The sequence below is a fragment of the Octopus sinensis genome, linkage group LG24 (genome assembly GCF_006345805.1).
Source record: "Octopus sinensis linkage group LG24, ASM634580v1, whole genome shotgun sequence".
NCBI classification, from domain to species: Eukaryota; Metazoa; Mollusca; class Cephalopoda; order Octopoda; family Octopodidae; genus Octopus; species Octopus sinensis.
In genome coordinates this window covers 20037257-20061548 of record NC_043020.1, presented here as the reverse complement: position 1 = coordinate 20061548, position 24292 = coordinate 20037257, and the positions used below count along the sequence as shown (strand labels likewise).

Genomic DNA, 24292 nt, shown 5'->3' with positions numbered 1-24292 from the left:
GTAGGGGTCCACCAAGGCTCAGTACTCAGCCCCCTCCTATTTATCATAGTCCTCCAGGCAATAACGGAGGAATTCAAGACAGGATGCCCTTGGGAGCTCCTCTATGCTGATGACCTTGCTCTAATTGCTGAGTCGCTATCAGAATTGGAGGAGAAGTTTCAGGTGTGGAAACAAGGATTAGAATCGAAGGGCCTCAGAGTCAATCTAGCTAAAACCAAAGTCGTAATCAGTAGGAAGGTAGACAAATCACAAACGCCTTCAGGTAGATGGCCCTGCTCAATCTGTAGAAAAGGTGTAGGTAGAAACTCTATAAGATGCACCAAATGTAAGCTATGGACACATAAGAGGTGCAGCAATGTCAAAGGAAGGCTAACTAGGAAGATGGTTTTTGTATGTGGCAGATGCTCAGGAACAATAAACACTGAAAATGCTCTGAGACCAACTTCCGTCACTTTCCAGGGAGAAAAACTAGAAATAGTTGATAGTTTCCGTTACCTAGGTGACCAAGTCAGCAGTGGGGGCGGGTGTGCTGAAAGTGTAACTGCTAGAGTAAGAATAGCTTGGGCAAAGTTCAGAGAGCTCTTACCTCTGCTGGTGACAAAAGGCCTCTCGCACAGAGTGAAAGGCAGACTGTATGATGCGTGTGTACGAACAGCCATGCTACATGGCAGTGAAACATGGGCCGTGACTGCTGAGGATATGCGTAAGCTCACAAGAAATGAAGCCAGTATGCTCCGATGGATGTGTAATGTCAGTACTCATACTCGGCAGAGTGTAAGTACCTTGAGAGAAAAGCTGGACCTAAGAAGCATCAGTTGTGGTGTGCAAGAGAGACGTTTGCGCTGGTATGGTCATGTGGCGAGAATGGATGAAAATAGTTGTGTGAAAAAGTGCCACACCCTAGCGGTTGAGGGAACCTGTGGAAGAGGCAGACCCAGGAAAACCTGGGACGAGGTGGTGAAGCACGACCTTCGAACTTTAGGTCTCACTGAGGAAATGACTAGAGGCCGAGTCCTCTGGAAGTGTGCTGTGCGCGAGAAGACCCGGCAGGACAAGTGAGTCCATAACCCGTGGCCTTCTACATGGGATGGAGCCAGCCTACGTATGCATACCTTCCCTTCTTGGGACACAAATCTCTACTTGTGAAGACCTGTTGAGGCAAGTGAGGATCAGAATCGAAATCGATCAATGGAAATTGCAGATGTGTTACCAGTGCCGGTGGCATGTAAGAGAACCTTCCGTTTCGTGACCGTTGCCAGCACCGCCCCGTTTCGTGTCCGTTGCCAGCCTCGCCTGGCCCTCGTGCCGGTGGCACATAAAAAGCACCATCCGTTCGTGGCCGTTTGCCAGCTCTGTCTGGCACCTGTGCGGGTGGCACGTAAAAAGCACCCACTACACTCTCGGAGTGGTTGGCGTTAGGAAGGGCATCCAGCCGTAGAAACACTGCCAGATTTGACTGGGCCTGATGAAGCCTTCTGGCTTCACAGACCCCAGTAGAACCGTCCAACCCATGCTAGCATAGAAAACGGACGCTAAACGATGATGATGATGACGATGATATATATATATATATATATATATATATATATTATATATATATATATATAATATATATATATATATATATGTATACATATATATGCATATAAGGGTACAGGATGTCACCAACTGTACAAACAAGATAAAATACGTAAACAAACGAATTAAATACATAAATAACAAGAGAAACAAATGGAAAACAGGACAAGTAAACACAGAGTAAAGACCCTTCATATATATATATATATATATATATATATATACATCAGCATGGCTCTGTGGAACCACAAGGTTCTAGGTTCAGTCTTATTGCATGGCAGTTTGAGCAAGTGTCTTCTAATATACTCTCAGGCTGACTAAAGCTTTGTGAATGGATTTGGTAGATGGAAATTGAAAGAAGCTTTAAGGATATCACAAAAGGCCTGGTTGGAGGTCCAACCTTCTGAGTTCTTTAACAGTGCTTAGAAAAACTGCTGCAATAAGTATGTGAATTTGAGAGGGAAATATGAGTGAAAGCATAATTAACTGATCCTTCTGTATTTCCTTTCACCCAAAGCCAGGAACTTTTCAGCACCCCCTTGTATATGTGTATGTGTGTGTTTGTCCCACACTACTACTTAAGTAATAGTGTTGGTGTGTTTATGTCCCTGTAATTTAGTGATTTGGCAAAAGAGACCAACAGAATAAGTGCCAAGCTTATAAAATATAAGTACTGGCATCAATTTGACTAAAATTCTTCAAGGTGGTGCCCCAGCATGGCTGCAGTCTAATGATAGTAACAAGTAAAAGAAAGATACGCATGAAAGTTGATGTTGTTGTATAGAGAAAATTATGAAACTGCAACCACATAGAAATATTGAATCTTCATTTGCCTCTCACATCTGATTGTTATATACTCCTTGTAGAAATATTGATATCAAATTCTGGCACAAGGCCAGCAATTTCAGGGGAGTGGGTAAGTCAATTACTGACATTTATTTTATCAGCTCCGAAAGAGCGAAAAGCAAAGTTGACTTTGGTGGAATTTGAACTCAGAATGTAAAGATGGATGAAATGCCACTAAGCATCTTGCTCAGTGCAGTAACAATTCTGCCAGCTCGCTGCCTTTATTCTTTGTAGAAATATTAGGTTGTACATCCTGGATTTTCAAATGCATGGGCACGTTAGATTACATCACAATTCCAGATAGCCAGTTGAAGCATTTACTATAAGTTCTGTTTGATTCTCCAAATCCAACTTAGCTACAACATGGATTTCTTCCATCTTCTTGCTCTGTTAAAGTATTTCAGAAAAATTATATTAATATGTCCAACTGATTAAAATTCTATTTATTTGTGCAGCTGATGATAGCTCTGCATTTAAATTGATGTAATGATTGCATTGTTCAATTAAATGGAGTCGCTTGAAACGGTCATATTGCATCACTTCTTGGTATCCTGTTGCTTATTTTGATTATATATATATATATGTATATATATATATATATATATATATATATATATATATATATATACACTTATACTAGCAGAGATACCTGGCGTTGCACATGTCACATGGAATTGAAGACTTAGACTTTTCTTTTATATTTTCTCTAATGCATAGGAATATCTATGATTTGAATTTCATCAAATTTGGAGATTAAGAATTTTAATGGGATTTCTCTCTGTCTTTACACACCCTAATAAAATTTCTAATCATAACATTTATCCAGTACTACTTAACTTTATGCCCAGATTAACCAAATACAAATCTTATAAAACCTGTTCAAAGGTCTTTGTTCCTGAAAAATGGAGCACATGGAGCTCTAAAATGTGGGAGTCAACCAGGGAAGTTGAATTGTTGGGAATCTTTTTTAACTTGTGTCTTATATCCATTGTTCAAATTTCTTTGAAATCAGAAATATATGAATGTTCACTGGGTTTGTAAAAAGAGACCAAAGCTAGAGGAAACCAAAAGATGAATGATCACAATAAGCAGTCAACCTTCTACATGTGTATATATATATATATATATATATATATATACACACACACACATATATATATGTATATATATATATATATATATGACAGAGAGAGAGGGGTATCATATATATATATATATATATATATATATATATATATATATATATATATATATATATAGAGAGAGAGAGAGAGAGAGAGAGAGAGGTTATATATGCATATATAGAGGTATCAAATTGTTGGATCAGGTGATGAAAGTCATGGAGAGGGTCATAGCACAACTAATTAGGGGGAGAGTTAATTTAGATGAGATGCAGTTTGGGTTTGTGTCAGGGAGATGCACCACTGATGCTATATTTTTGGTAAGACAGCTGCAGGAAAAATTCCTAGCCAAAGATAAACCTCTGTACTTGGATTTTGTTGACATGGAGAAAGCCTTTGACAGGGGCCCCCAATCCCTTATCTGGTGGTCAATGTGGAAACTAGGGATAGATGAGAGGTTAGTGAGAGCTGTACAACCCATGTACAGGAATGCTGACTGTAAGGTGAGGGTTGGCAATGAGTATAGCAAAAAATTCTGGATAGAAGTAGGGTTTCATCGAGTATCAGTCTTCAGCCCCTATTGTTCATCATAGTCCTCCAGGCAATAACAGAGGAATTCAAGACAGGTTGCCCTGGTAACTACTCTACACTGATGACCTTGCTCTAATAGCTGAGTCACTACCAGAACTAGAGAAGAAGTTTCAGGTGTGGAAACAAGGCCTAGATTCGAAGGGCCTTAGGATTAACCTAGCAAAAACTAAAGTTTTGTTAAGTAGGAAGGCAGACGAGTCACAAATCCCTTCAGGTAGATGGCCCTGCTCAATCTGTAGAAAAGGCGTAGGTAAAAACTCTATAAGATGTACCTGGTGTAAGTGCTCAAAGGAAGGTTAACCGGGAAGATAGTTTTTTTCTGTGGAAGATGCACAGGTGCAATAAACACTGAAAATGTGCAGAAAACAGATTCCATCACATGCCAGGGGGAAAAACTAGAAATTGTTGATAGCTTCCATTACCTAGGTGATCAAGTCAGTAGTTGGGGTGGACACTCTGAGAGCGTAGCTGCTAGAATAAGAATAGCATGGGCAAAGTTTAGAGAGCTCTTACATCTGCTGGTAACAAAGGGCCTCCTTGTTCAGAGTGAAATGTAGACTGTATGATGCCTGTGTGTGAACAGCTATGCTACACAGCAGTGTAACATGGGCTGTGACTGTTGAGGACATGGATAGGCTTGAAAGAAATGAAGCTAGTATGCTTCACTGGATGTGCAGTGTCAGTGTGCATACATGACAGAGTGCAAGTGCCCTGAGAGAAAAGTTGAACATAAGAAGCTTCAAATGTTGTGTGCAAGAGAGATAACTGCACTGATATGGTCGTGTTATGTATTGATGAGGACAACTGTGTGAGGAAGTGTCACACCCTAACTGTGGAAGGAACCTGTAGAAGAGGTAGACCCAGGAAGATATGGGATGAGGTGGTGAAGCATGATCTTCGAACATTGAGACTCACAGAGGCAATGACAGGAGACTGGGACCTTTGGAGAGATGCTGTGATTGAGAAGACCCAGCAACTAAAGTGAGATCGCAGCCATGGCCAATACTAGTGTTGCATGTCCAGCCCATTTAAGAGTACCCTTGATGTGTCAGGCGATATAATATACTTGAGAAGACCTGTTGTATCAAGTAAAACCAAAATCATGGCTGTGGCCAATGCCCTCTCACTGGCTCCCATTCCGGTAGCACATAAAAAGCATCATCTGAACGTGGTCGCTGCCAGGTCTGGCTGAGTAGCTCCCATGTTGGTGGCACGTAAAAAGCACCATCCAGTAACCCCTAATTGGTTCCCATGCTGGTGGCTCGTAAAAAGCACTATCAGAACATGATAAATGCCAGGACTGCCTCCTGTGCCAGTGGAATGTAAAAAGCACCCACTACACCCTCGGGCTTGTTGGTTTTAGGAAGGGCATCCAGCTGTAGAAACATTGCCAGATCAGATTGGAGCCTGGTGCAGCTGCTGGCTCTCCAGACCTCAGTCAAACCATCTAACCCATGCCAGCATGGAAAACGGTTGTTAAAGATGATGATGATGATGATGATGATGATGATGGTATATATATATATATATATATATATATATATACATATATATGTTATATTACAGGAACAAGTATCTCATGTCATTTAGAGTAGTTTAATTTAGGTAATGTGAATTTGAAGTTTTACAGCCATTTCTGGAATAAGCCAAGCAGTATGTTAGTATGTCCACGCACTGAGTATTCCATCATCAGAGACAAGGTATGAATATTTTAGACAGGGAAAATTTACAGTTTACAAGAAATAAAATTCACAGTTTATAAGGAATAAAATAGAAGAATAAAGAGTAAAGGTAGGTAGAAGAATATAGGCAAGAGAATAATGTTCATAATTCATCTTTTTCCAGAGGATATAGATATGTGTGGACATACTAACCTACACTTCGGTTATCCCAGAAATGGCTGTAAGACTTCAAATTCACCTTACCCTAATTAAATTATTCTAAATGATTTGAGATACTCATTCTGCCTTGATCTTGATTTTTTCCTGTAATATAATATATATCTGCTATTATGGAACCCTAATATGGATCCCTAGATCCAGCCTTAGCTGTGATCTTGGAACCTAATGGTCGACCAACCATAGCATTTACTCAGCGTACCTATTTGTTTAGATCACAATTGAACTAAAACCCCTCATATTCTCTCTCTCTCTCTCTCTCTCTCTCTCTCTCTCTATATATATATATATATATATATATATATATATATATAGAATATATATATATATATATATATATTCATATATATATATATATATATATATATATTCATGTTTATATGCACACATATACACTATATATATATGTATGCTATTATATATATATGTGTGTGTGTGGTGTGTATACTACATATACATTATATATACAAAGTGTTTGGGCTAAATTTGACAATTTGGATGTAAAGAAAAGAAAACACAATATCTCATGCAGAAATAAAAATATTTTAAAAAAATCAAAAAACATCTCAAGTAGATTTTGGCAGGGAGATAAGAGTTTAGTCAGAGTAGTTGCCCACAGCTTTCATCATGGTCTCAAGACAGCTCTGGAAGCTGGCACATGCATTCCTCACTGTCTTCCAGGGAAGATTATCAAACACCTCCTTGATATTCACGACCAGTTTGCCTTTGGTGTTGCAGGCAGAGTGGTTGGTGTCTTTTCCAGCCATGCCCCACACATAGTAATCCATTGGTTTATAGTCGGGGGAATTAGGAGGACAGAAATTGGGGCTGGCGAAGTTGTAGAAATTCTCTGACAACCACTTCTGACTCTTTACAGAAATATGGCAAGGAATCAAATCTTGTTGTCACACATGCTATCCAGCAGCAACCTTCTTCAACCAGGGTTGAACTAGTCTCCAGCAGCATCACAAAGTGCCTGAATTGAGCATAAGGCCCAGTTCAATTATGTGGGGGTGGATTCCAGCATTACGGATGCAGTCAGAGTGCTTGCTGTGTCCCTCACTGCCAGTCACAGCTTCATAGTCTCCATTGCAGCTGTCCATGCAGCAGTCGTGATGTCAATATTTTAATACTAGGCAGGAATCATTGATACAGGTAACTCTTTTCCAATATTTAGATGATTTTCTGTCCTCCATGTCAGCCAACTTTTTCTAAACTACAACTTCAGTCTTTATGTTCTCCAATGCCATTGACTGTGTACCAATATATCAATCTGTTATTGAAAAAAGGAGACAAAATTTCATCAAATTTAGCCCGAACACCCTGTGAGTTGGGCTAAAAAGTTCATAAGCTGACTATGAAAGAGTGATTCTAGAGCTGTGAAATCTTGTATGCATTAATTTCTACTCCTCTTATTAATAACTGCACTGTTTCTTTTCAGGTAAATTGACATCTGACTGTTCAAAGAACATTTCAAAGTAACTAGTAGTGACTTCTCTTGAAAATTGACAAAATTCGTTATCATGATGTTATCAAGTATCTTCAGAAAAGGGTTTAGCCCCCAATGACTTTCATGCTGACATGGTTGCTATACTAGGGGATGATGCTCCAGCTTTATCAACAGTACAAAAGTGGGCAGCTGATTTCATAAGGGAAAGGGAGAGTCTTGAAGATAACCCAAAGTCTAGATGTCTTGCAGCTGCCATCACTGAGGAAAACATTGATCATGTTCACCACATGCTGATGGACAACAGGTGAATGACTATAAATTAAATAGGTAAAGCTATTGGTATATCCTGTGAGAGATTTGAGAATATACTGCACAATGAACTTGGCATGGAGAAGGATTCTGTTTGGTGGGCACCACATCTTCTGACACCTAATCAAAAGTGCACCAGGCTCATTACATGATCGGGAAAATCTCACCTTGTTTGAGGCAGACCCAGCTGGTTTCTTTGAACGTTTCCTAAACCAGGATGAGTTTTGGCTTCATCACTTTGTATCAGAGACAAAGAGACAATCCATGCTGTGGAAATATCCCTCCTCACCTGATCCAAAGAAGGCTAAGGTCATTTAATCTGCAGATAAGCTGATGGCCTCAGTATTTTTGAATAGGCATTGAGTTTATTGACTATCTTCAAAAGGGCCACACTACCAATGGAGAGTACTATGCCAACTTGCTGAGGCAGTTATGAAAGTCTATCAAAACCAAACACCCAGGAAAACTGACAAAAGGGTTGTTGTTTCATCACGACAATGCTCCAGCACACAAGTATTTGGTTTCAATGACTGCTGTGCATAGCTGTGGCTTTGAACTGGTTGAGCACCCTCCCTATTCTCTTGATTCGACCCCATCTGCTTATCTTCTGTTCCCCAACCTAAAAACTCTTGGCTGGGAAGCAGTATTGCAGTGATGACAATGTCATATCTGCTGCTGATGACTTTTTTGATCAACAGGATGAAGGCTTCTTGACAAGTGGGATCCAAGCATTGCAACACCAATGGAAGAAGCGTGTGGACTATGTTGCAAAACAAACTTTATTTGTTCACATTCCATGAGAGTATCTTGGTTAGCCTATGAACTTTTCAGCCAACCCTTGTATAAAAAAAATTTTATAAGCTACATATGACTGCATCTGGTAGCGAGACCCTAATTTGGGAGTGCCAGTGTTTTAAGGGGTGTGGAATCACCTCTTAGCCACTATTGCTCCCAGGTCTGATCTAACCTGAAGAAGTAGCACCCTGTCAAGGTTCCAGTTATGAGTTAATTAAAATGTCACAGAATTGCTTTCAGAAGATCACTCACAGTTCCCTAATGAAGCCCTTCAACATAGCTGCTCATCTAAGAGAGGATAACTCTATGCAATTCTTGCATCCGGATAACAAATGAACTACTAGTGACACCAGACGAATGAGAGTGGAATTGACTCTGCACAAACCATGTCTACTGTAATAATATTCATCATGCAGGTTGTTCAGCAAACCAAGATACCAGTATCAACACCAACACCTTCACCATTTCACTCTCTTCACGAGTCGAGTGACGACAGAGAAAGAGTTAATGAGAACCGGTAGAGGATGCTACTGGAAGCCTTCAGCTTTAATTCTGCACACAGGTGGGCATAGGGTGATGGTTAAGTTAGACAGAGCAATAGGCGAAACAAAATATATTTTGTTATAGTAATGATTATGAATTAAATATCTATATAATCTAATCTAATTACAAATGTTTCTTTTCCTACACAAAACATCACTAATTTTCTGGGGGTCTAATGCTTTACTAAATAATTTTATATACAATTAACTATAAATATTAGGATGGAGGATGATAACGGTTAGAGGATGTGGAAATTAGTGTCCTATGACTAGGGGAAGTGCTATATATGCATGTATGTGTGTGCTCAGCTTACCAAAACTTCTGCAAGGCAGCAGCTTGCAAAGGAGATGGCTGGTCTGGGTAAAGCTGGCTACACGCCGTATCAATTGCCAACAGTCCATCATAATGTGGATCTAAGACATATCTGTTATCCACATTATCTTTCTCAGTATCCATTTCAGCTGTGTTAGTTCTTTGCTCCATCTCTCCTACTATAAACATACATATATAATATGTATATATATACGTATATTCTGTTGTCTTTCTGAGGTTCGATCTCTCTTTATAAAGGAGGATAAATAGAGATGGAACGTAAGCTTGCTGAAGCTTAATACACACAACACCTTCTCTGCACGTCACTTCCGCTGGCCACTGTTGTTGCTTCATCTATTAGCGTAATAGCGATGATGACGAAGATAATCGTTTCTAATTTAGGCACAAGGCCAAATTTTGGAGAGGGATTTTAGTTGAAACTATCGACCACAGTACTAACATTTTATTCTATCAAACCCAAAAGGATGAAAGACAAAGTTGACCCCCAAAGGATTTGAACTCAGAACGTGAAAAGCCGGAAGAAATATCCCGAGGCATTTTGCCTGACGCTCTAACGCTTCTGCCAATCCTCCAGCCCAAGACGATGATGAAAATAATGACATCATCGTTGGTAACCTGACATCATTTCTATTTTCATCGATTCGGTTAAAGAAAACACGCACAAACATAAACCAACGACGGAGCCTCGACCTATTAGAAATAGTAGCCAAAATGATGGTGGATATAGAGCTAAACATCGACAAAATAACATATCCTCACTTTTGTTGTATAATAGATTTCAACTGTTGTGTTTTTACGCTATATTTCGCTTCAGGGCGATGTGCAATTACTTGTACATGTATCAATTATTAAAATAAGAAATGTCCTATTATCAGCGATAATAACACTGCTGGGAGATAAAAACAAAAATCTATCATAATGACGTTTCATATCATAAAGCATTTATTTGTTTCACTTTATTCGGATAACCAAGACTACTTTTGCATGTTCCCGGTTTCAGGATTTAAAAAAAAAATCTCAAACCCGCACTCCCTAAAGCGAAATATGTGTGTGTGTGTGTGTGTGTATGTATATATATATATATATATATATATATATATATATATATATATATATATATATATATATATATATATATATATATATCCGTAATAATGAAGGGTGAAATTAATTAATTGGAATAATTATCAATTACACCAAGTAGTCTTCGGCATGTAAAAGCCTCATTCGAGGAAAATTTAAGTAATACTAAGCAATAAAGGGTTTAGCAACGAATTGCCTTACCTTTATTGCTTAGTATATATATATATATATATATATATATATATACACACATATATATATACCTTATCTACAAAATTAATCTTGAAATTTTATAGTTATATATGTAATGCGTGGCAGTATGTATGTGTGTGCACGCCCACAATTTTTTTCACCTTAAATTTCGATATAATCGGAATTTATACCATCTGAAAGGAGCTTGTTGAAAATTTCATTAAAAAATACCCATTTTTCTGAAAGTTAAGAAGGAACAAAGTCAGGCGGGTGGGCGGGTGGGCACTTGTGTAGTCATGCTGTATGTTATTCAGTTTATTTCAAGATTTCTTGCCAATAGAGAAAGAACTGGTTTCTAACCTAGATCCAAGGCTCCTTCATTGGAATTTCAACATCAATGTATGTATGTATGTATGTATGTATGTATGTATGTATGTATGTATGTATGTATGTATGTATGTATGCATGTATGCATGCATGCATGCATGTATGCATGTATGTATGTATGCATGTATGTATGTGAGTATTTATGTATGCATGTATGTATGTATATGAATGTTTTTCTGTGTGTGGGTATGTATATATGCATGTATATGAATATGATTGTGTGTGACCGCGCGTGCACACACCTCACTCTTAAAAACACGTTCAGACATGGCCGTGTGATTAAGAAGTTCGCTACTCAAGCATCTACTCTGGATTCAATCTATGTCACCCTGGGCACCGGTTTTCTTCCATTGTCTCCAACTGATCCATAGTTTGCGTGTGGAATATCTTAGAAGCCGGTCGTAGGCGATATTAATAATCGAGGAAGTCTGCAAAACCGGTGTTTTGTGAACGAAATAATTTTACGATATCTTTTTTTCAACATGTTCATGATACTCCCTTGTCAGATCTATTTACATTGGGGGTAAAACCGAAACACAAGTAAAAACGAGACATAAAAAAAAAACAACAAAAAAACAATCTACAAATTCCTATAAAATCGACGTTCAAAGTAAATACATCAATAAAAGTGGCCATTTAACAAAACCCGCATCAAACCCCAATGACATTTACAAAAGTGACTGAAAGGAGTAGGTGCTCCTTTACTAAGCCGCTCGCAACGGTAGATCCCAATGTGTCCTTGAAACCGTATGATTGCCGCTTGCTTCTCTCCCGCGATGCCATAGACATAGCAGACAAGGTGGGTTTCAGATCAGAAGAATTATGAGACCTGGGTATTACCGTACACAAGCAGTCCTCTCTTCATTATGTAGGACTTGTACCTGCACCATACAGCTGATGGTAAACAACTCCATCACCTTGGTTGCTCTTATTGAAACTTAGGGATTGTCGTGCTATGGCTGACTTGTCTCTGACAAAGACTTCCAGTTCTTTTTCGATCCAGAACAAAGAACCGCCTTCAACTGCTGTGATTGGCAGTTAGAACACGACATGCGTCTTCGTTGGAACCAGCCATATTGATGCTGTCGGTATGTCTGAATAAGAAAATAGAAATTTGGTGCACGCTGTGCAACATTATGTGCAATCGTCTTCCAGTTAGGCCCACTCCAGAGAGAATGTTAAGAGAGATATGATCAGTTAAAACGTCTTTCTGGTAAACATGTGTCCGCACTGAATATTTGTGTATGTTTTTGTGTAACATTAGCTGCTTGTATGAGAATGATCGAATTGAATTATTAGCAGTATGTGCGTCAAAATGTGTGTCCTTATGAACCTTGAATGCAGAGGACGATAAGTGTGCATCAAAGAATAATACAAAGGTGCTGAGTGAAATACTGGGCACAAAAGGAATCAAATGTTAGCAAGAAAGAATCTACATTGGTATTCGATATGTGATGCGTATGGATGAGGACAGCTGTATAAAGAAGTGCCGATCACTTAATGTGATTGGAACTTGCTGAAGAGGGTGACCCAGGAAGATATGGAATGAAGTGATGAAGGCTGACTTGAAGACCTTGAGCCTGACGGAGGAGATGACCGAAGGACCGGGATCTTTGGCGATATGAGATTCTCAAAAAGGTAACCGCACTCCTCAGCTAAACTGAGTTCTGGAAGCGCTAAGTGTTGTGTTCTCCACCCTACGTGACAGTGACTTATACCCCTTCCATGCATTATGCCTGCTTCTCCCCGGCTCATACAGACCACCCAATCATGTCATCGCTTTCTCTTGTCCTCCTTCTGTCAACTGTATCCGCATTACTATTCTTGCCGCTCGCCTCATCCCCGCCACTCTCTCCTGTATCCCTCTTCTCAACTCAACACTTAATATTTCATTCACCTTTTAACCTTACCCATTTTGCAGTCTGCCTTCCTATCCCTCCCCTCCGTGTACAATCTTGCAAACCACATTGCCTTTATCTATCTCTTTGTAGCTGTTACCGATCATTTTCTCTTGGCTCTCTCTCATCTATTAAATGCGAGTAGCCACGCAGATCCTTTACGAGAACCTGCTCTGACCCCACTCCCTTCACATAGTTTAACCTCTCGTCTTCATGCTTGGAGCTGACCCAACACCTTTCCCTAGAGTTCGTAGTCCTGCATGACGACCTTAATAATGTAGGTGACCCGAAAAAGAAAGCACCCAATACACACTGTAAAGTGGTTGGCTTTAGAAAGGGCATCGAGCAGTAAAAACGTTGCCAAAGCAGACATTGGGAGCACGATATAATCGTTGGACTCATCACATCCTGTGAAACCGTACAACGCATACCAGCATGAAACATGGACCTTAACTAATGATAATGATGATGATGATGATGATGTGCAGGCTAAGTTTAGATAATTGCTGGTAGCAGTTTTTGACAACTGCATGAATGTTGAAGCAAGTTAGTCAATAGACTTTTATCAAAACTTGAGATACAATTTTTTGAGAGTGTTTCAGTGTGCAGCTTTTGAGGGCGCGTGCGAACGGAATTTTTATGGAAGAAAATATAATCACTTTTGTGTTTGCACAAAAGGTATCGTATATTGCTCTTGTTGAAGATGTCTGGAAAGAGACCATCAAATGGAAGTGAAGGGAGTAGTGCGAAAAAGGATTACGTTGAACGTTAAAATAGAAGTTTTAATGAGGTAGGAAAACTTTGGGAACAAGATGCAACAAGAAAAAGTGCTTCAGTAATTACACCTTGGTTTTCTATAATTCTTCCATTCACACCCAAGATACATTAAAGGAATGATCTTTTACTTATTTTGGTCTTTGGACTGCAGCTATATTGGGCAACGGCCTTGAAGGATTTAGTCAAGTAAATTGGGTTCTCAGTACATAAATAAGGTCAAATTATTGCCTTGTCGTCAGTTTTAATATTGATTTCAATTTTTGGTACAATGCCAGCAATTTCTGGGAGGGGATAAGTCGATTACATCCACTCCAGTGATCATCTGGTACTTATCTTATCGACTCTGATAGGACGAAAGGCAAAGTCGACTCGGCGGAATTTGGATTCAGATCGTGAAGACGGATTAAATGCCGCTAAGCATTTAGTCCGGCATGCTAACGATGTCATTAGATTTAATATTTTAAAATTTGGAATCTATGCACGTGACAATTTTTTTTTCTTGTTACAAAACTAATAAAAATGGTAAAAAGAAGTGAAATAGAAGTTAGTAATTTACTAATACACGCATACTAGGTGACATTGGCATTCTTCTCTACAAAGTTTAGAGGCAAGCTAAAACAGTCGTGAAATTAGTGCACGTTGAGGTGCGGCAACTGTAAAGTATTCTTCCATAAATCATCACTCTGTAGTGCTCCGGTTCTTTCCAATGTCTCAAATGCTTGAAAGATGTAATATATGTACAAATTACGGTAACTCAGTGTCTTATTCCTTTCAGCTACAAATGCACAAATCCCCACTCCCATCGTAGCATCAAGGGCGTGTGCTGGTGCGAAGGAGTTGCTCACAATAGTACCCCATTTAAGGCAGTTACCTTTCATTAAAGAACAAAGACTGAGTTCATTAGATCTTTTCTCGTCGTTTCTGGACAATCCCACTAGCTCTGGCAAGGGCTTATTTAATAATGAAATTTATCTCGCTGGGAAGCAAAGTATTCCGCATCTAATTAACATAATCCATGTGATACATACAGACAATTGTTTGAATTTGTAATTCGATGTAACTGCTAACGGGTTAAACACCCCATGAATTAAAATGGAAATCTAGCTACGTTCATGCTTTTCTCAGACACATTGGTTTCATATTTTGGCACAAGGCTTGTAATATCGGGGTGTAGCAAGACGCAAAGGCCAAATAGAGAAACTAGAACCAGTGTCAACCATAAACGCCTCGTTATACACGCGGTCCTTCACAAAAAATGCACGATTTGAGGATAATTGGCCGGAAGTGCTTGACGTGCTCAAGCCCTCCGCAGAAGGCTGCGTGTTCGAATCACGTCGGGGTCACCAGTGTAGGGGAATCGACCGTACGTAAGGAGTTGGTGACAAATGTCTCCTTTTGAAAGCCGCACGGTCGCCCCTAACAAATATATAGAAGCCATATACATCATATAAAATACGGTGCCAAAAGGAATAAATGAAGGTCGACAAACCGTTCTACTGTTTGAGAGAGAAGAAGACTTTATTTACAATAGGTACAAAGAGAGAGTGTGTGAGTGCTAGCATAGTGTTGTGTATGTGTGCATGCGACAAGTGTTTGTGTCTGTGTGTTCGTGTGTGCGACAGAAAGTACAAATAATAGTGTATGCACATAAAACAGAAATATAGAGCATAAGATGAATGTCTCAGCATATTGAGCTAAGATGGAATTTGTCTACCAGTTCATAAGTGAGGTACACGATAGCAAGTTCTTTGGGGGGGGGGGTCACGTGACAGAGGCCGGTTACTACACGTGTAGAAGTTGGGGCTATCATGTCGTGCCGAGTCTCTTGATACAGAAAGTTCTTTCAGGTAGACTGGAGCTGTTTTACCTCGGTGAAATATTCACACACAGCGTGGAGTTAAACCTGTGTAGATGTTAATGTGTACATATTGTTGAAGTCGACGGACATGGAGACGACGATGGTGATGACGGCGGTGGAGATGGAGAACGTCCTGTCTGTTGCTGGTGTATAATAGCGTCTTCATGGCTGGTTGGCTGGCTGACTGGTCGTCTGTCGCTCGAACTGGAACATGGCTGAGTAGCTCTGTGGTCAGTGACTAGACCTTAGAAGGTCTATAGCCGAAAGACCAGGAGTAGTGAAATGCTGGCTTATTTATAGGGTTAAAGTGGCTCAAACAGGGCATAGGAAAAACAATGTCACGAGACCCTATCCAAAGGCCGTGATTGGTTGGCTTACACACTGGCGCGAAATAAGTCGAAAGACAAACTGCACCGAATGCCAACCGATCAGAGCAGTGGACATAACAGAATCAAACTAGCCAAAGATGGTTGTAAAGATGGTTCAAACGAGATCATTCCTAATGTGTCTCTCAAACAGTGAGGATATCAGATACGCTACAGGTCGTTTTCCGACGACTGGAAAGAACAAGGCCGAATGCATTTACGGGCTTTATGCTGATACCTGGCGTGGTACCAACAAAGACCGGAACTAGACAAAAAGGAATCGGACGAGCGTGAACGGGACCGGCTTCGACTGCGACGGCGCGAAGAGTTGGAGCACCCTCCCTGAAGCGCGCCCATCCGGCGTGTTAAAGAAACAAGTTTCTCCAAAACATCATCACATGATGAGGAAGATGCAACGGAGGAAACCTCTGAGCTAGAGTAGACATGGCGAGGTGCTGGCTGGACAGCGAACTCTAAAATTTTATCAGCCATGGTAGCTAGTTGATCCACGGTGTTGGTATCAACCGCTGTGGCTAAGATGGTTTGCACATTGGGAAGTAGCCGAGAGAAGAAAAGCTTCCGTAAGAACGAGTTGTCCTATCGTGTCGTTGACCCCGCGGAGATGTCGTAAGAATTGAGACGGCGTCCTGTCTCCTAGCGCCTCATCTTGCATTAGCTGCCTAAACTTAGACTCCGCGGATTTAGTGTTCCGTCGGAGAACCTCGGATATGACTACCTCGTAAGTCGCATCCAGACGAGGATCGGTGATAAGATCCCTGACTGAAGTAGCAAGTGGTGCAGGAATGCTACAAAAGAGATTTAATTGTCGCTGTGAAGGTACCGCATGTGCCGCAAAATACACCTCCAATTGAGCGAACCAAAGCGTGACGTCACCAATGAAAGAAAGAAGATTAGGTAAACTCATTTTTTTCTGTGAGAGGAGAAAAAGAAAAGGACAAAAAACCGACAAAAAGTGTTGTTGGAAATAACAGCGTGTGTGCAAGAATAAAAAAAAATTTGAGCTAAATTTATAGAATCGTGTACTATATGCACAGACAAGAAATAAAAATTTCGTCGCTAAACGAAAGAAAAAAAAAACGCCAAAAACACTGTGATTGTATGTGTGTGCTTGTACCAATAAATTTTTTTTTTTTTGGTCAGTTGAAGGCGCGCGACTGGTAATGTCCTGTTTCCACGTGGGACAATTCAAATGTGGCGGCAGACAGGAACGATGGCTGGAAGTTGAGTTGATTCTTCTGGTGTTCTGTAGCTCCTTTCGGCTACTGGAGATCCTTTACATATTTGGGGCCACAATTTTATAATGGGAGGCAAGGTTCACGATATCGGATGAATATCACCTTCTCCCATTAAAATTGTTCTTTGTGTTGTTTCAGGTTCCAACAGGCGAGGAAAGAAGTCTCAAGTAAAAATGCAATTCACAACCAGTTTATTTACAAGTTACACAGAATAGATAAAGTGTGTTGCTCTCAGTATACCAACTCAAGCTGTGTGTGTCTCGTTGTATCTCCGTTAACGTAGACCCATTGCCTCTGGAGATACGACATGCAGAAAGGACTAGCCTGGAGACCCAGCCAGCGAAGCGTGTTCAGCAAGCGCTTGCGGTGAAGAAGAGATAGAATGCTTTGTTGGGCCCTTATATCCAGTTTGCCATCGCGAGCCATTGGCGATCTACCTGTCAGTTCGTCATTTTCAACATCAACTCGAGGTCCGAGATTTTGTGATTTATACTGATCACAAGCCTCTTATGTTTGCTCTGTCATCTAAATCGGACAAACACTCTCCTCGTGCACCGACTGGGCACGCTCTTGTGTAAAATGCCAGCATTCTAAAATCCACAGGCATATTCGCGCTCCTCTTGGACAGTTTTCTCCTCCGGATGCTCGCTTTCGCCATGTCCACATTGATCACAGGGGAAGGGGTTAGTCATTGTTTAACTGGTACTTATTCTGTCAATCTCGGCGGCATTTTGAACTCAGAATGTAAAGTCGGAAGAAATGCCGCTAAGAATTTTTCCGGCAAGGTAACAATTCTGCCAGTTCACCACCCCTATCTCAGACATTAACACAAGTGAAATAATATGAAATATACCCTTTTTGTACTCTAGGCACAAGGCCCGAAATGTTTGGGGAAGGGGCCAGTCGATTAGATCGATTCCTTACACAACTGGTACTTAATTTATCGACCCCGAAGGGATGAAAGGCAAAGTCGACCTCGACGGAATTTGAGCCCAGAGCATAAAGACAGTACAAATTCCGCCGAGGTCAACTTTGCCTTTCATCCTTTCGGGGTCGATAAATTAAGTACCAGTTGGGTACTAAGGTCGATCTAATCGACTTCCCCTTCCCCTAAAATCTCGGGCCTTGGGCCTAGAGTAGAAAAGAATACGAAATATACCCTAAAGCAGTGGGTCCTAAACTTTTTCGGGCTGCTGCCCCCTTGATATCCAAGCCACATTCCTAGCGCTCCCATCCCAACTAACCATCACAAACATAGACCTCTTTCTGAAGCAAATTCAAGGCAACTGTATTTCACAAATAAAACTTAAACTAATGAACCCATTATTTCATTTTTACAGGAATCGCTACTCCATTACCACCCCATTTTTCTTCAGCGCCCCCTTGGAACTTTCCACCGCCCCCAAGGGGGCAATACCATCTACTTTGGGAACCACTGCTTTAAAGCCAGCAACTGACTTATTTTGTTGCTATGAAGTCAAAGGGAGACAAATCCTTAAACATTACTCATGATTGCATGACCTGCTAGAAATAGCAGCCAAACATCTTTCACATTACATTCACCTTAAACTGGTGATTGAGGGGAATAATTGAGCAAATGTAGTCATATATACGGATTGGTCACAGCTGGAATGTTCGGCTTGATTAAGACTAGCTTAGACTACGTAACATATTAAAGAGTGTCTGGTACAGAGTGTATTTACGTGGTTTCTCGACCTTCAAGAATTAACCAAATCTCCCTCAAGTCACATCTTACTGTTTTCAGTAAGGAAAAAATATATTGGAAAATGTAGTCCTAGACCTCTCCCCCCGTCCGCCAAAGACAACTGGCATATCTCTGATCATAAATCTGCTCAGTTTTGATCTAGGACTAAACAACTCATCTCAAAGCTTTCTATCTGCCCTTCACTCAGTACAAAAAGCTGTTTCATTTTGCATTTTTATTAATACGATTAGTACTAAGGTCACCTGTGACGAACCCTGACGAGCAAGTATCGTTGACCCAACAGGATACGATTCCTAGACCGAATCATTTACTTTCATTTCCGATGTTAATGCTTTTTATAAGATACCATAGATTTCACAGATTTTTGCCGTCATGCACCTCTGCTAGAAATACTAGCTGCAACCGAATTCCCTCAAATTACACCTCCTTGTGTTAAAAAGGACACATTGGCGACAAGAATGCCAGATATACAAGACGGTATCGAGATCGTTACGGTTGAAACGCCTTTGATCACAGGTATCTTCGATCAGTTGAGGATTAACAAAAGAAAAAAAATTATTTGTCGGAAAGTTAGGTTTCCGGTGAGCAATGTGCGGGATGCTATTTCGCTAATGTTAAGGAAAGGATTAAAAACCTCTTCTTTGCGTAAAATTATTCAACTTTTGTGTTTTGTTAATGGAAAAACTAATTTGTGTAGGCTAATGGCAAGAGCGGGGAAACTGCAACTGAGATCCATTGTCTCGAGTTCCAATCCTATCTGCATTGCCTCGACGACTGATACGTAACGTTTCACTATCTTCCTTAGGTGTTCCAAGAGAATAGAGTCAGAAATTTTCTAGTGTGCCCCAAACCGTAATTTATTTGAAAGTGTGTGTTTGAGCCTTGTAGATTACGAACCTGCAAAAAAGGAGTGATGCTATTTTTCAGTTTAAATAATTATTTCGGAAACTTGTTCAAATTTAAGTTGCACATATTTTTGAAGCATCATAATGTCAGATATTTTAAAACCGAAACAATTAAAAAAAAGTCAAAATTAAGAAAATTAAAGAAAGGGAGCAGGGACCAAAAATCCCTCTGAAAAACAAAACAAAACTGAAAGAACGAAATCTACAAAATCTAAAACACATATTAGAAGAAATTCGGGTTTTTGACGCAAGATATAATTTATGACTCTATTCTGCATGAATGCCTTACAACTTATCCTCAACGCCGAAGGAAGAGAGAAAAAGAAACACAGAGATTAAGAGAGGGAGAGTGGAAGGGAGGAAAATCGTCCCCTGCTGCACATCGGCTACGTTCAGCTTCCAACCCGGTTTTGCCCGGAAGCGGAAACGGAAGTGTAGGTCATGTGTCTATTAAACGAGCTGCATTACATCTGTAATATATCCTCCAACCAATATGACGGAGAACGTGTGAATTGGGTAGAGTTGGTGATGTGAAATTCTTTCTTGATTGTAAATATTACCAAATTCTCATCAATGCTACAGAAAAAAGAAAAGGAAATGATGATAATTTCATAGAAAAATCTAATTATTATTATTATCATCATTCTAGTGTCAAATATTTTGTGAATGTAAATTTGTAAGAAGAAGAACAATAATGTTTATTGTGGGAGAAGAAATGCAAATAATTAATTTGTAATATTTATTGAAGAAACTTTGTTTAATATATTAAACATGTGCACGGGTAAATTCTGCAAGAGATAAAACAACTACAAGAAAAACATACAGCTGGCTACGACTACTACTACTACTACTACTACCAACATCATCATCATCATAAAGTACAACAATTATGATAAGGATAATATAAAAACAACATAAATTTCTCTATGAAGATGGAGAGTGGAGATGAGGTGGGAAACTGTTCTGTAGCTAGGTCGGCTGAAGTTGAAACTAGAAGTGCATTGAGTTTGTTATCATCATCATCATCCTCGCTGTTATTATGATGGCCTGTGTGGAGGAAGTCAACTAAAGAGACCCGAGCAAAAACATTATCAAGCGAAAAGCAGAAGAGTCGCCCTTCGTGTGATGAGACAAAGATGACCACCACCAGTAGCAGTAATTCAGTAAATGATGACAGTCGAAGTTGTTGTAGCAGTAAAGTGTATGAGGATGAGAAAGAAGAAACTCCAGATTCCGACCGAAGACTTCCACTCGCTTTTAATCTAAGTCGCCATACGGAGAAGATTTTAGCTCCAGAAGTGTTGACACAGACATGGAGGATGAAAGAAAGGGTTGGTCTCTCTTATATCTATTTAAACAATTCATTTCCACGTACCTAATAACCCATTTACCCATCTTTTATATCGATCTGTCTGCAAGTCAATCTGACTACTTGTACGTCTTCATATTTGTTCATTTTTTAAACTATATAACTATCTGTATGTAGCATTTATCTTTTGGGGGTGTTTATCTCGTGTATCTTAGGCTACTATTTTCCCCTCGAACTATAAATGTTTAACAACTATTGATTCCTGCGACATTGTAAGCAACCCATCATTTGGATGACTCCATCCCATTAGTTTACAAATCCGAAATTCAGGATAAACGTAATGGATATTCTTCATGTGTCTTGTAATTTATTTGTTGGTGTTCGAGATGTGTTTTTAGGTCGTTTCATTATGGATAGGAGGGTGCGGGTGGGGTACATAGGAGAATAGTGCTTTTAGATGAGTGAGTAACACCGATGAGCGGATAGGTTTAATAGATAACTTTGATGGATGGATGGCCAAATAGGATGGCTGGACGGAAATGAAACATTCCAGGCATGCGGTAATTGTCAAACTCTACTGACACAAACTAAATTAATATTCTTAGAAAATACAAACATAATGTCACTTCCACTAATCTTCAGAACCTGTAACTAAAAACGGTTTATAACCTTTGAATATTAAAGGGGATTATATTTAGTTATTTTACTCTTTTATTATTAATGTGGCATAAATTAGATACATGAAGACTTGTTGATATTTTACCTTCATTTTCAATCTTTTAAAACCACTTGTCACCGATCTAGAACAAATAGAGGAAGCCTCTGCATCGTTGCTCGGCCAGTTCGAAATAATCCCAGAAACGTTTCCCTCAACCCCCCCCCCCTTAATAGATAAAAATTGCGAATTGGACAGTGCAGGTCTAGATAGACAAAAAGCAGTCTTTGGTCAATCAGATCTGATGAAGGGCTAAAAAACAGCAATCACTTTGGGACAAATAACCGTCTTTCGAGGATATTTTGGTGGAGATGTTCTCAGTAAAAGGTTGGAAAAAGGATTTTGACACTTCAGCTTGGAGTCCTTTTAATATTCAGATTCTTTTGTCATATGTAGTACGTATTTAATCACATTGTTTTGAATTAATCATGCATTAGCTTTGAGATTTCGCCAATGGGATTGTATATTCTTAGAATGTCATTGTAAGGTTGGTGTAAGAAGCCAGATCTGGTCTGTTTGAACATAAAGCACGTGGAATGTTTGGGCCAGGTATGGCTAGTCTAAATGCTAAAGGGTTTAACCTTTTATAGTGTGAATGCTAGGACATAGAATACCAGTAATATCCTATGGTCGATTTATCTATGAAAATGGTGGTTGGGCTGGACAAAAGAAACAATGGTCGATACTTGATGTGCCATATAGGTAACTGATTGCTTGTTATGACCTTGAAAAGCATAAAAATCACTGATTATTATCCCCTTCCTGCTTTATAAATCTGAGTTATGCTTAGTAACTTAGGTTATTTGTCCCCTCAGAAAAAAAGAATAACGCCATACATGTTGCAACATTTTACTCACCCTTTCCTTATGAATATCAGTCGTTGAATCTATGTTTGCTATTATATTCTTCTTCATCAAAAGAAAATATGGGTGCCAGGCATCTTGTGTGTTGTCAGCTGTTCCCCTGCTCTCCATCCACTGGTCTCAGTGCCTACTCTACCCTTTCATTCTATAGAAAGTCAATGGAGAGCATGAGTAACATTAAAAGACTGAGAGTGCTCTGAGTATTGATGAGGTTTTTAGGTTAATGATTATGGAGAATCTTTGGCTTGTTAGGATTCTTATTGTGGTTGCCAATTTGGAATAATCTGTAAGATTTTGCAATGTAGTTAGTAAAATGTATCAAATGTGAAATGACTATGTAAACCCTATACACTTATATAACCCTTTTATTATTGTATTTTTAAAGAAATATATTGTTTGATTATTTCAATTAATTTCTTTTTAACTCCATGACTAGGTAATCATCAACTGAGATCAGGAATTAGCATACAACAATGGTTCAGCATATATTTACATCAACTGTTTATGGCAGTGATTCATTTGGTGGCCTGTGTGCGGCAATGGTAATCGTGCCGATTGAGGTCAGCACTCAGTGCAATATAACGTTCACTGTATATGTCAACTGCTTTAGTGCAAGTACTTTTTAATTACCTAAACTATATTCAAATTATTAGATCAGGTGATGAAAGTTACTGAGAGGATCATAGCCCAACTAGTTAGGGAGAGAGTTAGTCTAGATGAGATGCAGTTTGGTTTTGTGCCAGGCAGAAGCACCACTGATGCTATATTTCTGATAAGGCAACTGCAGGTGAAATTCCTAGCCAAAGATAAACCTCTGTACTTAGCTTTTGTTGACTTGGGGAAAGCCTTTGACAGGTTCCCCCAATCCATTATCTGGTGATCAATGCAGAAACTGGGGATAGATGAGTGGTTGGTAAGAGCTATACAAGCCCTGTATACGGATACTGCCAGTAAGGTGAGGGTTGGCAATGAGTATAGTGAAGAATTCCAAGTAGAAGGAGGGGTTCACCAAGGATCAGTCCTCAGCTCCACTCTTATTCATTGTAGTCCTCCAGGCAATAACAGAGGAGTTCAAGACAAGCTGCCCCTGGCTTAATAGCTGAGTCACTGTCAGATCTAAAGACGAAGTTTAGGGTGTGGAAGCAAGGTATTGAAACATCCATTGTGAAAATTGCATTTCTGTTTTCCCTTTGGCAACAGTGGCTAAGGTACAGAAGTAGTAATATGGGTGTGTGTGTGGTGTAACAGTGTTTCACTGCATCCACCATTTGTTGGTGATTCCCTAATCTTGACGAATGACACCTTTGCCCCACTCAAGTGACAACCCTCCAATTCATGGGTCTGTTTGGGTAGTCATTACTGATGAAGGTTTTAACTAATGTCAGATTGCAAATCCTACCTCAGCCTCTTTTAGTCACTGTTTACAACATGAAGAGATGTTGGGTCTATTCTTTGGCATGCTGGTCCCCACCCAGCACATGGTGTGGTAGTATG

At 39.7% G+C, this 24292-nt stretch overlaps 2 protein-coding genes across 5 annotated transcripts in view; one reads left to right on the top strand and one right to left on the bottom strand.

The window, feature by feature from the left end:
• Positions 1 to 10013, bottom strand: part of LOC115224100 (suppressor of fused homolog) — a 59918-nt gene extending 49905 nt beyond the window's left edge. For all 3 annotated transcript variants that reach the window (XM_036512851.1, XM_036512853.1, XM_036512852.1), the window contains exon 1: positions 9445 to 10013. In XM_036512851.1, coding sequence (XP_036368744.1) covers positions 9445 to 9797 — 353 coding nt within the window. In that variant the 5' untranslated portion in view covers positions 9798 to 10013. The remainder of the gene's footprint in view (positions 1 to 9444) is intronic.
• Positions 10014 to 20360: 10347 nt separating this feature from the next.
• LOC115223771 (regulatory-associated protein of mTOR) overlaps positions 20361 to 24292 on the top strand; it is an 84426-nt gene continuing 80494 nt past the window's right edge. For both annotated transcript variants that reach the window (XM_029794432.2, XM_029794431.2), the window contains exon 1: positions 20361 to 21242. In XM_029794432.2, the coding sequence (XP_029650292.1) occupies positions 21048 to 21242 (195 nt within the window). In that variant the 5' untranslated portion in view covers positions 20361 to 21047. The remainder of the gene's footprint in view (positions 21243 to 24292) is intronic.